This window comes from Danaus plexippus (assembly GCF_018135715.1).
Source record: "Danaus plexippus chromosome 29 unlocalized genomic scaffold, MEX_DaPlex mxdp_36, whole genome shotgun sequence".
In the NCBI taxonomy this organism is placed as follows: Eukaryota; Metazoa; Arthropoda; class Insecta; order Lepidoptera; family Nymphalidae; genus Danaus; species Danaus plexippus.
This window is the reverse complement of record NW_026869857.1, coordinates 166,035-183,512: the sequence shown is the minus strand read 5'-3', so window position 1 is coordinate 183,512 and position 17,478 is coordinate 166,035. Positions and strand designations below refer to the sequence as shown.

Below are 17,478 nucleotides of genomic sequence, written 5' to 3'. Positions count from 1 at the left end.
ACGAGGGTGTCATCTGCATAGCAAATGACACCCATCCCGGGGAGGAGGCGACTCCGCAGGACCCAGTCATACCCGACATTCCACAGGACAGGTCCCAAGACCGAACCCTGTGGAACGCCGTTTTCGACTGTCCACCACTCTATGGACCCCCTCCGGTTCTCGACTGCCACCCTCCTCTGGGAGAGGTAGTCGCCTATCAGCCTCCTCAGATACAGGGGCACTCCGAAGTACTCGAGTGCCACCTGTATCGCGCTGTGTGGGAGGCTGTTGAAGGCGTTGGCGATGTCCAACGACACCGCCAACACTACCTCTCCTCTGCGTTCCGCCTCTTCCGTCACCGCCCTCAGGCGTTTGAGGGCATCGACGGTCGACCGACGGGCTCGGAACCCAAATTGGGACTCTGACAGTCCCGGGCCCGAGCCTTCCTCCAGGTGCCGAACGAGACGGGTGGCCATTATCTTCTCCAGGGCCTTCCCCGCCTCGTTCAGCACAACCACCGGTCGCACCCCCGAAGCCGAGTCCAGAGGCCGGCTGCCTTTTGGGAGTAGGCAAAGCCGGCCTTCCTTCCAGGCCCTCGGAAACTGCCCGGACCTCAGACAGAGGTCGAACAGCTCCCTGAGGGCTTCCCCGAGGTGCACCAGGGAGAGAACAAGAACTCTCCCGTGCACCCCGTCCGGACCCGGTGCGCTTTTCTTACTCTGGAGGCGAGCCAGAATCGCCTCCATTTCAGACTCCGTGACGGTGGGCGGAACGCGTTCGCCCTCTTCCAACGTCAGCCGGGCCATTCTGGGGGGAGTGAATCCAATGAAGTCGCGAGCCTTAGATGTCATTATGTGATCCGCGCATGTTGAATGACAATTAATATAAAAATATATCTAACCAAGACCTGATTAATTACTATTTAAATAAATTCTTTTACTAAAAAAAACTCAAACACGAAAACCTCTTTAGTGGATTATTACTTGAATTTTCTTTTTTCGTCTGCGACTTCGGAATCAGACTCTCAATAGGACTCTTATACGGTGATCCAAAACTAACGATTAGGTAGTTTTTTTATTGTAAAAGCACAATAAATATCCTGATACATGCTCACAAACATTAGCATTTATAATACCAGTAGGTTAAACATGTTGCATTTGTTATAGTCCTAATGAATATAACAATTTCTACTAAATGAGAATACATCAAATATGAGATCCCGATAAACTCATGAGCTAACCAACTAAACCTTAGAGACGAAACTACTCATCATTCCATTGATTCGCCGTGAGGGTGCCGGGTCCATCGCGTTGTAGGGAGAGAAGCTTCAACAGTGTCTGGGACTTGAGACCCAGGTGTGGGTTTAAGGGGCTCCTATCTAACGCGATAAACGCTCACCTCCACCGTCCAAGTTCCTCTCTCTACCTAACCAAATTTTCAAATTTCCACATTCCAAGAATGAACTAGTTTTAGTTCTGAACAGGAGGAGTCTTTTAGGAGGTTGTAGACAGATTTGCTGTTATACCTCTCGCTCCCACTTCTACCGCGTACAAATCCACGACGAACCTATTCCTATTTCCTAGTGAGTTAGTTAGTGAGCTCATAATACTTGTTGACCTTGATGTCACGGTCTTTGGGGATGTTGGTTTCCCAAGGAACCGTGAGCCCTATTAACACGACCATGTTTAATGTTAATAGTAACCTTCCAACGAGTTCATTTTGTCAACATTAACAGATTAGCTAAAAGCGTCGCCAATGTTCACTTTTAACATATGGATCCCATAGTCCTTGATAATAATATGTTTTGCCTATTAAGACACAAATTCACTAATAGCGTTTATCGCCTCTGATAAGTACTTATTAAAGTTGAATGAAGTGTTTGAAGTGTATGGATAAATGTAAACGTTAGTGTTTTATTTAGTTAAGAGTATTTGTGGTGATGATGCTTATAAATTACGTTCTGGATACTAAAAATATATTTAATTATTTTAAAGAGACTGTGATAAAATTTACAGCATGTCAGAAAAATGCTTACTAATATTTTTTTTATTTTCTTGAAAATATTCGAAAACATGGATATTATTGTTATCATCTGATTTTTATAGTATATTAATTAAACAAGAGACAAATTTACTCAAGTTAAATATTTAAAATGTAACATTATTTATTTTTACTATTGTATCACATTATCTAGTCATTTAACAACATCAATAAATTGGGCTGAATACGTTGAACCTATTCCCGACCCAATAAACAAGTAAAATAACCTGAATGTCAATACTCTACTGTCAAAGTTTGTAAATAAAAATAATGTTGTAGGTGTAATGATCGACAATTAATTTTCTTTTATCATATAGTTCAAACAGTTTCTCAAAAACTTAATTGAAGATCTTAGAATAGATCGAAAAGCATGTTAAATTTTTACTTATACTAAACATGTTGCCTATATTTCTTCTAATAAATCGTATGGCGTCTCGACGGACTTCTAGCAAAGCTAAGCCGATGAAAACTTTTAAAAAAGAATCCGGCAACGGATTCTGCAGGACCTGCTTGAGCACTAAGAATCTAGAACTTATATTTAGTAAAGCGGAATCTAAAGACAAGAAATCTGAGGAACTACGTCTTGTAACGGGTTTAGAAGTACGTTATTAGAATAAAATAGTTATTATCGACTAGATTTATTACTTATTCGTTTATATTACTAAATATTATTCATAAATCTCAGTGATATAGTATTGGTGTGTCACGTTTTGTAATTATAAATATATATTTAACAGATTAAATTCAACGATGGATTATCACAAAAAATTTGTACAGTCTGCATCAAAACAATCAAAACGGCGCTAAGATTCAGAAGGATCAGCAAGAAGACTGAAAAAACTCTTCTCAGTATGACGGTGAGATCGAAACAACACTCAAATCCAGGTACAAGTCTCCCAAAAGCCAATGTCATAAAGACGGAACCAGGATCTGATGCAGTGGAGCTCAAGAACGATAGAGAAGACACATCATACAATGCTGACTACCAGAACTATGATTATTATAATTACACTTACAAAGAGGAACCGGAGACGTCAGAGAGAGAGGTGCAACATAATTACCATTACTTAAAGGAAATTTAATGATAATGTAATAAGTTTATGTAGGAGCCATCACTCAGGAAAGCCTTAATAATCTCCCGCATTATACCAAGGACTGGTTACACAATAAAAATAAATAAATAATGCATTTAATATTTAAGTTAATTTTAACTTTTATGGGTGGAGTAAATTTGTATGAGCATGAGGTATACATTGTTCGATGCACGGACGATGAGTGAAATGTGGAAAACTATGAAAGAGGGATAGGAGTGAAGCGAGAGGTATAATGACTAAATCTCTCTACAACCTATTAAAGACTAGGGCCTGTCCAGAACTAACATCAATTCATTCTTGGAAGTACTTCAAAAGCCTTAGTAGGTTTCAAATTTGTCAAGGTAAAGAGAGGAACTTGGACGGTGGAGGTGAGCGTTTAACGCGCGTTAGATAGGGGCCCCTTAAACCTACACCTGGATCGCAAGTCCCAGGCACTGTTGAAGCTCCTCTCCCTGAAATGATGGACCTGGATGATAAGTTTTGTCTCTGTCTTATTATAAATATATGCGGCGATTGCCCTATGTTAGGATAGCAATAACAGTCCTTGGTCTATCGAGGATCCAGAGTGCCGTTAAGTCACCAACACCTCTCATGATATCCATGCAGCCATGTCACCCGATATTCACTGTATTTTCAGTATGTCCTTTGTACATTAAAACTGGTCAAAATATAACACTAGGTTTCTCCATGTTTCTTCCAACCCTAAGGTTCCTATCCTAAGGTATATCACATTGGTTCCAGGTGATGACACCGTCTTTTTTAGATTTCCCATCAACATTTTGGTATTATTGTTTGAATGAAGAATTAATTAGTAAATTTATTATGTCCCAGATGCAAAAACCGACTCGAGGTAGACAGAAGTGTCTCGGACCCAACGGGACGTACAAGTGTCATGTCTGCGGTAAGGAGTTCAGGATGAAGGCCACATACACAGCACATCTGAGATTCCACACACACTACTGTGTTTGCGAGGTGAGTTTGATCTAGCCCATGTAATTATTGTTCCGCTCTTTAAGATGTGGAAGAATTATGACCTGTTTTGATCTCCGGACTCAAGGGTTCCTTAGAGTTCTATTTCTTTATATCAAAGGCATCAAACCAGCTGACGGTCTACCTGATGGAAGGTAGTCACTGTCGCCCATGGACACGCAACATGAGGGATGTTGCGGATGATTGCCGACCTTGATTGTGGGAGAGAGGAGAGGGTAGGAAAAGGAAAAAGGCAGGAAAGGGTGGAAAAGGGAAAGGGCAGCCGTCTCTCTCACTCATCGAACGAAACGCAGCCATTAAAGACTGCTTCACGATGATATTCTGTGAGAGGCTCGTACTTCCCCGGCCGAGCCAGTCCATGTTCAAGATGTAGTGAATTGACCACAGCTAGGCTCTGCCGCCTCTCTGTCCAGATCATAAATTACTCCGGAACAGCTACTATCTCTTTCTAAACACAGGTCTGGTCGTGTATGATGGACTGCTGGCACTTGTAGGCTGATGCTGAAAAATGCGACCTCCCGTCTTTGGTCTCCAGGAAGAGTCTCATTGGCGACCTGTTTTTGTGATATGTCTCTAATCAATCTTGTCAACATAAACGAGTCAGTCTTGTGTATATTATAGGGCACAGTTTGAGAAATTTTAGGAAGAGCTTCTACACTAGAATATCCGCAAAAGCCCGCGACAACTGCGAATTATGTGTGTAGATGTTGATGATGCCTTTCGCCGAGCATTGACGGCTTTTTGTCGTCAACAAAGGACTTGCAAGAGAAGACTGTGAAGATTTACAAGTGTTACGGAGAATAGTTCACGTGTGGATCGCGACAGAAATCGCGGCTTCTCCACGCGCGAGTGTAATCCCGCTTTACACCCCGTTTTTACGACCACACAATCAGATCCCGGCAGGCCTATTTTCCTAGACCTATCCTCTTACAGACAAAGTGATACGCTTCTTCCCTCCTCATACGCGCGGCAAAGAAATGAAACCATTTTGCTCGAGTCTGTAATTTCTCCCACTCAGGGTTTGGTGGTCTTCATGGCAATAGGGAAAAGGCTTTTGTTGGGATAGTGCGATTACCAACTTTGACTTCATAACCATGTTAAACAAAGTAGAATACCAGCAGTCAGAGGACAGGATCCAGTCGATAACTCATAAAACACACTAGTCAAACCAGTAGCTCAATTATTTACACGAACCGTGGCTTCAAGCCATCTCATCCATTTCTTGGCGCAGGCGTGTGGGAAGCGCTGCCGGAACAACAACCAACTGCAAGAACACAAGCGAGCTCGACACGGGCTGGGGAAGATTCATAAATGCGCCTACTGCGAGTACAGCTCCGCGACCAAGGAAGCTCTCATCGTGAGTATACAAACAAACACACACACGCACACGCACACACACACAATGCTTCAATAAAAGATCAACTGAGGAGTGACAGCGTATTAAATGAAGTCCCATATAACATCCAAAGTATAACAACAAACTACCGACCGTCCGTTTCAAAGTTACCCTCAACAATGAAAAGTCTGTAGCGAAACTTTGACATTAATTGAGTTCTTGTTCCTTACTTCATGAGCTTGACGCTTATTTAGCGCCGTAACGTTATAGGGACAGTATTATATATATATTTAATATAGCGTTTTGTCCGTTTGCTATGTCATTATATTTTAAACTGTTGTCATTGTGTTGGTCGAAAAACTGTATTTGGTGTACTTAATTAGAAATAAAGTTTATTAAAGGCATCACATTTAACGGTTTAGCCTGTGTTCGACACGCCAGCGGAACAAGATAAATTAAATAAATAAACCGAACACGATTCCATCAAAATTTGTTTTGTATGATTTGTCAAAAAGATCCACGAGCGGCGTCACACGGGAGAGCGGCCTTACGTCTGCGATCACTGCGGCGCCTCCTTCTTCAGGCGGTCCACGCTAGTGCAGCACATCGCCATACACCTGCCAGAGAAGAACTTCCAGGTAGTACATATGCTGAACAGCTGATAATTCACCTGTAATCAGGAAACAGTGCCCATATTGTGCCCATATTTCCACAAATTAATCGAAAACTTAAAGCAGACATCTTTCAACTGACCATAAAGCATAGGAAAATATCTTCACTCACACAAAATCTGAGGTCTCATGAACCCTTTGTCTAACGTGTATAATGTTATTTACCGCTCCGCAGTGCGACATGTGCCCTAAAAGGCTGAAATCCAAGAAGTTCCTCCAAATCCACAAACACAACGCGCACACGGGCAAGAGGTACGGCTACCTGTGTTCCGTGTGCGACCACCGCTTCGAGAAGCCAAATAAGGTGCGCGCGCACACGAGGCGAGTCCACGGACTGCCGGACGAGCAACAGGGACCCATAGTACGGATCATACTATAGACATGACACACGGATAAACTTTCACTATCACGACCAGAGTGTGGGGTGTACAGTAGACGACCAGAGTGAGGGGTGTACCATAGACGACCAGAGTGTGGGGTGTACAGTAGACGACCAGAGTGGGGGGTGTACCGTAGACGACCAGAGTGGGGGGTGTACAGTAGACGACCAGAGTGAGGGGTGTACAGTAGACGACCAGAGTGAGGGGTGTACCATAGACGACCAGAGTGGGGGGTGTACCGTAGACGACCGGAGTGGGGGGTGTACCGTAGACGACCGGAGTGGGGGGTGTACCGTAGACGACCAGAGTGGGGGGTGTACAGTAGACGACCAGAGTGAGGGGTGTACAGTAGACGACCAGAGTGAGGGGTGTACAGTAGACGACCAGAGTGAGGGGTGTACAGTAGACGACCAGAGTGAGGGGTGTACAGTAGACGACCAGAGTGAGGGGTGTACCATAGACGACCAGAGTGGGGGGTGTACCGCACAGTATATACTCAATAGGGTTAGAGATATAAACGTACTTGCTGGTATTCGATTGTAAATAAAACATTATAATAGTCCTATTTCTGTTTAAATTTATTAATCCTGATATATTTTTTTTAATCATCGACACTGTATTATTATAAATAAAAACTAGTTGTGTCACGAATGTAATAAACATTAATTAAATTTGTTTTATTCAAAAATAAACAGTCCTTAGACCTTGTTGCACATTTTGACTGGTATAAATGTCTTTAAAATAAAATGATGTCAGCATAACTGACGTCACAAATGCCTTAGTTCATGATTATCGTCAGGATCTCGGGCTCCTGAAGGTAACCTCGTTGACGGGTTGACGAAAACCTTTCTTCGCAGAGGTCCGAACCCTGCGACGTCTCGAGCCAGACTGTTGTGAGTATACCCTCGCCTTCATTTATACCAACCGACACTCATTGTTGTGACTGCGCTCGCCCAGGCGGCTAGGTAGGTGGTCATATACCTGCATTATATATGATATTCCGACTTAAATAAAACTCACAAAACGGTGATGAACAGCTCGTAATAAATAATAACGTTTGAAGGTATTTCCGTGGCTCACACGTAGTTGATAGATTTATATAACATATAGTTGGTAGTTCTGATTGGACTGCTGTAACTTATCTAACTTATTAGAATGTTATCAATGTTTAAGATAATTATGATGAAAATGGTTTTTTTTTTCAAACATATTCTGCTGACCCTACCCCAAATCTCTGTGCACGCCCCTGATGCTACCCTAGTTTTCTGTTAGTAGTATGACTGTCAATCTTTAACACCGTAAAGATTATTTTTCTTTAATTTGACAAAAATTATCTTTATAAAATAATACTCTTTCAAGTCTGTTTCTCTCTTATTCAAGTGGGGATAAAATTATTTATTATGTTACGTTTCCTTCATTTTTTAGATATTTTAATACCAAGCTGTATATTAATATATAGGAAGTTGCGTCTTGTGGCGGGTACACTTGTTACCGGAACAATAAAAAAAACTATTATCCGCATGTAATTCAATATATGAAAGATGGACAACTTTGGTGTTTAAATAATAATTTAAAATTCACTATAACTAAATAAAACTAATATTTTTGGACATTTTCATCCCGTCCGCCCGTGATCACAGTTGCTGCAAAGTAACCGAAACTTATTATAAAGGGAATTTAAATTATTGCCATATAAATTAATCAAAAAGACGGACCAATTAGTTAAAAAACTCATACATTCCTTATTAATTTTCTTTTTAGAACTTCATTTTTCTCTTCTCTGGGATATATTTTTTTGTTTATCCTGAATGATTACAATAACAAGAATATTGAAAAAGTATAAATGGATAAAACAAAACAAGTGAACACAGTAAAATATTATTCAAATATTTATAAAAAAAAAAAATATTTATCGCGAAAAGGTTGGCCTAACTCATTGAAACTATATAGATCAAATTACTGTCGAATGTCGATATAAATAACCAATTTAGCTTTTACAAGTACATGTTTACAAAATAACTTTAAAATATATTTCAGTATAGACCTTTTTGTATTTAAAAAAAAATATTTTTTTAAAGGAATCTTAAAGTATTATGTAAATCAAATATACATGCACCATACATTAAAATTGGCTGAATGCAGTACACCTTTTCTTTATACTTGAGAAAAAAGTTAATGTCAAAAACGTACATAATATATACCTATATATTGTGGTCACAATTGTTACAGTTGGGATATCTATTTAGAAGATCAAATATTTATTACTCAAAATACCTACAATTATATTTAGTTATATTATAAAAGCGTGTTTTACTGCTGCCTACATGTTGCCATTATTCCTTTTAATTCATAGTATGGCGTCTCGGGGAAGAATATTTTGTAGGAATACAAGGCCTAAGAAATCCTTCAAGATAGAACTCGGTAATGCAACCTGCAGGACCTGTGGTTGCACCGGGAGTTTAGGATCTCTATTTACCGAGGGCGGTAATCACGAAAAAAGATCTGAAGAATTACGCATTGTGACTGGGTTAACCGTAAGTTCAACTTCCTTATGTTTGACGCGTCCTTTACAATTATTCTTAATGTTCTTACATTCCACAGATAAAGTATAACGATGGACTGTCGCAAAAAATATGTCGCCGCTGCTACAGGTTCATCAAAAGATCGCTAAGATTCCGGCGAGTCAGCAAAAGAACTGAAAAGCTTCGATTCGGTATGAGAGTGAAAACTGAGAATGGACCGAGACTAGCGATGACTACGGTTGTGAAGACGGAACCTCAATCAGACAACTTACAAGCCAACGACTTTGGACAAATGGGTTTCATTGACAGATATCAGAATTACAACTTCCCCGATCTGTACGATATCTGTAAGAAAGAGCCGGTAAGTCCATTTCTACTGTCATCCTGCAGCTCTCAGGACTTCACCGACAGGAGTTGTGAGACTGTCACTCAACAATTATTAATAAGCATTATATACATGGTGTAGCTGGGTTCTGTATTTCCAAAACCTTACTTTACGTTTAACCGACTAAATACTTGTCCTTCTGACTTCAGAAGTGTCGGAAAGAAATGTATAACTTAGTTAATAAATATCTTTACTTGATATCTGCTATGAGGGATCCTGCGGTTTACATAGACTCTCAGTTTAAATATAGCCTGTACTAGCTTAAATTATATCTGATTCTGACGTCTGAGCTATATTATTGTAATCAAAATAGATCAAGCTGTTTTTGTATGTACGAGGAACAGACAAATATACATACATATAACTTTGCAGCTTTGCTTCTAGTATATTAGAGATGACACTGAAATTGTGTAAAGATAGTGTTCTGTGTGAAAAAAATATTAATTTTTGTCTCAGGATACACTCTACCTGCATGCATGTTTTACGCATGTATTCATGTGATAAAGGGAAACCAGATTTTGTGGTTTCGTTACTCGTTACTCTCCCGTTTTATGATATCACTTCAAAACCAGTTACATGCTAGTAATCCTTCCAGGAGGAGGTGGATCCTCACAACACAACGAATGACATAGTCTCGTTCACTTGTAAAACTTGTGGCGAACTGTTCACCTCGAGGAACCTTTACGACTCACATCGGAAGACTCACAACAATTTATGGGTGGATGAAGTGAGTAGATTTAATCCATACATAATATTCTTAAATAGTTAAAATGTTTTTGAAAATATGGTAAAAAATCTTTCCTGCTGTTCGGATTGGGCGGTTGTCTGATTTGGTTTACAGAGTTAGTATTGTCGTTGGGAGAGCATGCGACACGCTTGGCTGTAGTGAAGAGATGCATGGCTGAGAACTTAACAACAGAAGACTGAATGTTTTATTTAAGTTAGTTGTCAATACTTGCGGGTGCACAAAGCTTTTTGTTCTCCCGTTGTTTGTGATGTAGAGGCTGTCTGGTTTTCCAACACGGGGACACGCATTATACATCTGTCCCTGTGGAGAGCGATCCACATCCTCATCTGGACCGCGCGTTACTAAAGATTGCCCTTGAGCTGTGTTAGTTGTGACTGCGGACGGCAATCTGTTAGGGAACTGCGATCCTCCAAATTGAGATGGTGTATGGATCAGGACTTGGGAATTCGAGGAATGAGGACATCTTCACCTTCGAAAGGCCTCGTTTACATCGTTGCTTCCGCTATGTTGTTCATTAATTTGTTAACTGCGAGTCGCGTGCCGCTGCAGTGTCTTGGCCGGTCGATGGCGCTCTTAGGGGTATGTCAGTGTCGTGTAAAATAATTAAAAACAATCCTTGAAGCGTGTTGAATGTCGTGTTAAAGTTACATCAGAATCGGTGCAGAACATTTTGAGTTTTTGAAGCACACACAAAACAAACTTAACATTTTTTTATATACAGAATGACAGTCTAGGTCACAGGACGTCATAGAGAATACATGTGGGTACACAATAAATAAGATTAGGGACAATGAAACTTTCAGAATGCGACCCCCGGGATACAGAAGCAGATCGGTGCCAACGGAATGTACAAATGCCATATCTGTGGCAAGGAGTTTAGGATGAGGGCCACCTACACCTCGCATCTCAGGTTCCACACGCATTACTGCGTCTGTGAGGTGAGTTGCTATGATGTGGACATTATGATCTCTTTCAGTCCCCGGACCTTCCACCAGTTAGGTTACGCAGTGAACTTGAGTGAGTTAAAAATTCCTGCCAAATAAATCTATTTCACGTAATGCTGTTTGTAAAGTTTTTTTCTTTTTGATCAAATTTATTTTAAGTTTTATAGATATTTTCGTTATAACACCATCAGCCACATGTTTATTACTGGATCTAAGTCTCTCAGTCATTACCGCCAACGTTGGGCCTCTCCCATCAATTCACCTAGACCCTCGGTACAGGACTGCGGTAAGCGCTGCCGGAACAACAACGAGCTCCAGGAACACAAGCGAGCTCGACACGGCTTGATGAAGATACACAAATGTTCCCACTGCGAGTACAGCTCCGCGACCAAGGAGGCGCTCACCGTGAGTATACTGACACGGGTTGACCAATGACGTGGACAACGGGACAACGAAACGAGATAAATTTAGTAAATAGACGATTTGCTGTACCACGAACATGCCACAGCGATAATTTTTTTTTGGTTTTTGTTGAAATTAATGATACTCCGTCTCCAATTCCATACTTACAAGATCTTACAAGAATGAACTGGTACCACTTTTGTTGCATCTCAACAGATCCACGAGCGACATCACACGGGAGAGCGGCCTTACGTCTGCGATCACTGCGGCTCGTCCTTCTTCAGACGGTCCACGCTGGTGCAGCACATCGCCATACACCTGCCAGATAAGAACTTCCAGGTCTGACATGTTTAATTCAACAGGAAATAGCCTTTCTCAATTTCCTCGTCCCTCTCTCTGATCTGAACACATCGGTATTTAATTGTTGCCTTGATTCAAATCACACAGCTTCAGATACAGCGTAGTTGTCCCTGTCACAAACACAAACTATATGTCACACAAACAGACTCTCAAGATACGGGTCATTAATTCTTTTTAATCATTCCACAGTGCGACATGTGCCCTAAATGGTTCAAATCCAAAAAGTTCCTTCAAATCCACAAACACGACGCTCACACCGGGAAGAAATACGGTTACCTGTGTTCAGTTTGCAATCACCGTTTTGAGAAGCCGTATATAGTGCGCGCGCACACGAGGAAGGTCCATGGGGTCCCCGACGAACAGCAGGGGTCCATAGTGCGGATTGAGCTTTAGAAAAGGGACGCTACGCTATCTTGGAAGACGCGGGAGGGACATTGGAGTACCTTTTCAGCACCATGAAGACCGTAGAAGGCTCTGGACGTCGAGGTTTATGGACATAATTTAGATGAACAGAGTGTGGGGTGTACTTTAGACGAACAGAGTGTGGGGTGGACTGTAGACGACTAGAGTGGGGGGATACTGTAGACGACCAGAGTGTGGGGTGTACTGTGGACGAACAGAGTGTGGGGTGTACAGTGGACGAACAGAGTGTGGGGTGTACTTTAGACGAACAGAGTGTGGGGTGGACTGTAGACGACCAGAGTGTGGGGTGTACTTTAGACGAACAGAGTGTGGGGTGGACTGTAGACGACCAGAGTGTGGGGTGTACTTTAGACGAACAGAGTGTGGGGTGGACTGTAGACGACTAGAGTGGGGGGTGTACTTTAGACGAACAGAGTGTGGGGTGTACTTTAGACGAACAGAGTGTGGGGTGGACTGTAGACGACTAGAGTGGGGGGATACTGTAGACGACCAGAGTGTGGGGTGTACTTTAGCCCTTTTTAAGGCAGAGGCGATATATTTACCACCAACAAAAACTTTGTTTATCTTTTTATGTTAGTTATCAAAGGAGTCCTAATTTGTTGCACTGGCAACTAAGGAGGTCTGGTTTAATATTATAAAAAAAGAAAAAACGTTTGTGTGACATTTTTTGTTTTTGGCGCCACTAGCTGTCAAAAATTGCGGTAATTTGGAAAGAAAATTTGTTACTCCGTGAATCTTTATATTTTTTATTTGAAAAGAGGTAAGAAACTGTTTTCTTATTATGTATTTATGTTTATTCTACAAGTTGTTTTCTATATCTTACAAGTTACTATCGTATTTAGATGTGAGAAGACTTTTTACTGGGTGGGAAAAATATTCCCGCTGCCCGCGGAGTGTTATGTACAGTTGTTGAACTAGTTCCTTCTTTTCTCAGATTTTTATGAAAGATGCCGCGCTATTTGAATGAAAATGATATTGAGCAGATGCTGGACATACCCGATGATGGCTCAGAAGACGGATTTGAGTCTGATGAGGCAGAAGAGTTCAATGTGAATACAATACAACGGTTACTTGAAGCACCTGATGATTCAAGTGACCTTTTACAAAATTCTCCCACTCATTTGAATACTACCCCTAACAGTTGTTCCGAGTCAGGTACATCTACAATAGCACTATGTTCACAATTAGATAACTCGCAGCCAGTAAAGCCTTTGATAGTACAGTCATCATCACCCTTAGAACAAGAATTGACTGATGAATCTGAATGTGAAGATGAGTCATGGGGGAAGGTTTTTTGGACATCCAGGCCAGATCCCGATGAATTTGATAAGGTGACAATAAAACCTCGGTATTTATTGAATAGGAGAGCACGTCCAGTAGCGCATTTCAAAAAGTTTTTTAGTGATGAAGTCTTCGATTTGATTGTTACTCAGACAAACTTGTATGCGGAGCAGCAAAATATAAAAAATTGGCAGCCTGTTGACACACAGGAAATTAGTGCTTTTTTAGGCATTCTCATTATAATGGGTTATCATATTCTTCCACATATCGATTTATATTGGTCATCGGATCCCGGATTTCGTGTGAATGAAATAGCTGAAGTTATGCCAGTAAAACGCTTCAAGAAAATTTTAGAGACTTTGCATTTGAACGATAATAATCAACAACCAAGTAGAGAAGATGTAAATTTTGATAAATTGTATAAAATTCGTCCTCTTATATCTTTACTAAGTCAATCATTTGAAAACAATGCCTTCAATTCCTCTTCCCAAAGTATAGATGAGAGCATGATACTATTCAAAGGAAGGTCCAGTTTGAAGCAGTACATGCCGCTAAAGCCCATAAAAAGGGGCTATAAAGTGTGGTGCTGTTGTGATAGTAGCACAGGGTACTTGTATAACTATGAAATTTATACCGGTAAAACAGGACAAGGAACAGAAGAGGGTCTAGGGGCTAATGTCGTAAAGAAATTGTCAAGTAAATTAGCACAAGAAAATTTCAAGTCTCATGTTACATTCGATAACTTTTTTTGCGATTTTTCTCTCATGCAGTACTTGTATGAAAAAAATATTTATGCCACTGGAACAGTAAGAAGGAATAGAGCAATTTTACCTAACATAATAAAAAATAACACAAAAAGAAACGGCAGAAACAAAAGCCTAAAGTTGAAAAAAGGTGAATTCAAGTGGAGAACTAAACAAGATGTAGCATTTATTGTGTGGCAAGATACTAAAGAGGTTTAATTGTTGACAACAGCATTTCATCCTAAAGTGGAAGTAACAACTGTACAAAGAACGCAAAAAAATGACACCAGGGAAGCTGTAAGTTGTCCTATGGTTGTGAAAGAATACACCAAAAGAATGGGCGGTGTCGACCGTTTTGACCAAGTGAAGGGGACGTATGCTGTCGGAAGGAGAAGTAAACGCTGGTGGTTGCGGATATTCTACTTCTTGGTGGACGCAAGTTTGACAAACTCTTTCATTTTATATTCCCTAACGTCGAGAGTAGAAAAGCTTACCAACTTAGAATTTCGGGTGGCTGTTGCCAGAGGGTTGATTGGTGGCTATAGCAGCAGAAAAAGAAGATCAAGCTTGCCTACATATATCTGCAAGAAATCACGCATAGCATGCCCAGAGGTATATCAAAAAACTATAAATGCTGTACCTGAAGAACTGCGGTTTGTAAACGTAGGTGACCATATGCCAGCAGAGTTGGAGACTTACCGACGCTGTAAATTGTGTAGCACAAAGGTCAAAGATAAGCGTAGCAAAATAAAATGTAGCAAGTGTAATGTCCCTCTTTGCATTACGCCTTGTTTTGCACAATTTCATAGAAAATAATGTCTCAAATTGCGCTTGCATGTGGCTCTGTTGACGGGCAGTGGGAATATTTTTACCACCTATTTTTCCAAAACTTCCGAAATAATTAGTGTTTTTCTTTTAAGTTTATTTTTGTTATACAAATAAAAACATGCCAAAAATATAAGCGCAGGTTATTTTATTACTCTGAATCCTTCTGCCTTATAAAGGGTTAGACGAACAGAGTGTGGGGTGTACTTTAGACGAACAGAGAGTGGGGTGGACTGTAGACGACTAGAGTGGGGGGTGTACTTTAGACGAACAGAGAGTGGGGTGGACTGTAGACGACTAGAGTGGGGGGTGTACTTTAGACGAACAGAGAGTGGGGTGGACTGTAGACGACTAGAGTGGGGGGTGTACTTTGGACAAACAGAGAGTGGGGTGGACTGTAGACGACTAGAGTGGGGGGTGTACTTTAGAAGAACAGAGAGTGGGGTGGACTGTAGACGACTAGAGTGGGGGGTGTACTTTAGACAAACAGAGAGTGGGGTGGACTGTAGACGACTAGAGTGGGGGGTGTACTTTAGAAGAACAGAGAGTGGGGTGGACTATAGACGACTAGAGTGGGGGGTGTACAGTGGACGAACAGAGTGTGGGGTGGACTGTAGACGACCAGAGTGGGGGATACTGTAGACGACCAGTGTGTGAGGGGTACTGTTGGCGACCAGAGTGTGGGGTGTACTTTAGACGAACAGAGTGTGGGGTGGACTGTAGACGACTAGAGTGGGGGATACTGTAGACGACCAGAGTGTGGGGTGTACTTTAGACGAACAGAGTGTGGGGTGTACTTTAGACGAACAGAGAGTGGGGTGGACTGTAGACGACTAGAGTGGGGGGTGTACTTTAGACGAACAGAGAGTGGGGTGGACTGTAGACGACTAGAGTGGGGGGTGTACTTTAGACGAACAGAGAGTGGGGTGGACTGTAGACGACTAGAGTGGGGGGTGTACTCGCTAGAGTATTGTTATCATATGTTGTATGTTTTATTACTGCTGTATTTTTAATTTAATTTTGTACTGACTATATTTTATTTTTAATGAAGAAATATATGTGTCATATATTAGAATAAAAATTATTAAAATTACTTTTACGTTAATGCAGGTTCAAATCAAGTATGAAAAATGTCTTAAGAGTAGCCAGCATATTATCACAACACTGGAATAGTATTGGTTTGGTTTTTAACTTCACAGCTGGCACTAAAAAGTAAATGCTGCCAACATTCAGTTTGGAAAGAGGCCGATACGTTCAGTCCATGACGCTGCCAACATTGTAGAGTTTACACTCCTCGTCTTCCCTAACGTAACTATCAAGATGCCCCATGTTAAAGATGTACGGGACTCAAAGTATCTTAGGCCAACACAAACAACGATGCATTCAAATCTCCCGCTCTTTTATTAATGTTTCCGAACACAGCCGTATCGTTTTCATTCATTTCTTTTCCTCATTCTCTCTTCCTTTCCAGACTTGTATTACTAATAACTATATCGACGGTCGCTGTCTGCACTCTGTCTCGCCACACTTCTGCCAGGATTGTATCAATTCGTGCTATGATGCTTATATACAGATCTCATTCCTCACTCAAGTAAACTCCTAGCAGAGACCTTTCCATTGCAACTTTACCTTAACAACGTTTGGCCAAGGTGGACGTGTTTGTCGACAACTACAAGGACCGACCTCTGTTGGCACGAGCCTGATGTGGTCTTTTCTACATGTTCTTGGTTTGGACCTTGTCCATGGCCATTGCCGTTAGTTTTGATGTTAGAGTCCGCTCATCCACACTAGCTACTCGAAGATTCGTGAGGTGCTTCTGATTCATGGTAAAGCCAAGTCTTCTCCGCTCCAACACCTTAAAGATTTTCGTCAAATTTGTATTATTTTTACTCCATTTAATAAGTAGGATTTTCTTAAATGTTGGTGTAGTTTGTAAAAGATAGACAGTCTTGACATTGGAAGAATACACCGTGCGCATTAAACACGGCTCAAAGTTACAAATTAAAAAATTGAAGATGTAATTGCTATTTTTACTTAAAATATAGTAAGTAAATAGTAAGTTGTGGATCAAGAGTTATTATAAGTGAGAAGGGCGCCATTATTTAAAACCAATACAAAAATTATTTTGGTAAAGGTTTCCTCGACTACACAAATGATTATTTAAACAACTTAATTTTTTTTTGCTATAACTTGGAACTTACTGGAATTATGGAATATTTTGCCAATCTCAACGTTTTTATTTAATGAACGATTAAAAAAAAACCAACAGCAATTTTTGGAGAAAAAACAAAGTTTTTTGTCTACTCATGGTCATTTTTTTCTCTTAAAGACTGATAATTATATTTTTATAAGCAA

At 40.8% G+C, this 17,478-nt stretch overlaps 3 protein-coding genes across 3 annotated transcripts; all 3 read left to right on the top strand.

Annotated features, from left to right (window-relative positions):
• The first annotated feature begins 2,256 nt into the window (after window positions 1-2,256).
• LOC116776909 (zinc finger protein 32-like) lies at window positions 2,257-7,160 on the top strand. The gene is made up of 6 exons (XM_032670208.2): window positions 2,257-2,619; window positions 2,757-3,065; window positions 3,945-4,085; window positions 5,335-5,460; window positions 5,955-6,077; window positions 6,286-7,160. Exons 1-6 carry the CDS (start codon window positions 2,416-2,418, stop codon window positions 6,487-6,489), a joined length of 1,107 nt encoding a protein of 368 aa, XP_032526099.2. The 5' UTR covers window positions 2,257-2,415; the 3' UTR covers window positions 6,490-7,160.
• A 1,519-nt stretch (window positions 7,161-8,679) lies between these two features.
• Window positions 8,680-12,472, top strand: LOC116776914 (zinc finger protein 254-like). Its single transcript, XM_061529041.1, has 7 exons — window positions 8,680-9,024; window positions 9,092-9,373; window positions 9,993-10,124; window positions 10,949-11,083; window positions 11,369-11,494; window positions 11,708-11,830; window positions 12,041-12,472. Exons 1-7 carry the CDS (start codon window positions 8,815-8,817, stop codon window positions 12,242-12,244), a joined length of 1,212 nt encoding a protein of 403 aa, XP_061385025.1. The 5' UTR covers window positions 8,680-8,814; the 3' UTR covers window positions 12,245-12,472.
• Window positions 12,307-17,409, top strand: LOC133320431 (uncharacterized). The gene is made up of 3 exons (XM_061528907.1): window positions 12,307-12,315; window positions 12,411-12,788; window positions 15,716-17,409. Exons 1-3 carry the CDS (start codon window positions 12,307-12,309, stop codon window positions 15,869-15,871), a joined length of 543 nt encoding a protein of 180 aa, XP_061384891.1. The 3' UTR covers window positions 15,872-17,409.
• Window positions 17,410-17,478: the final 69 nt, after the last annotated feature.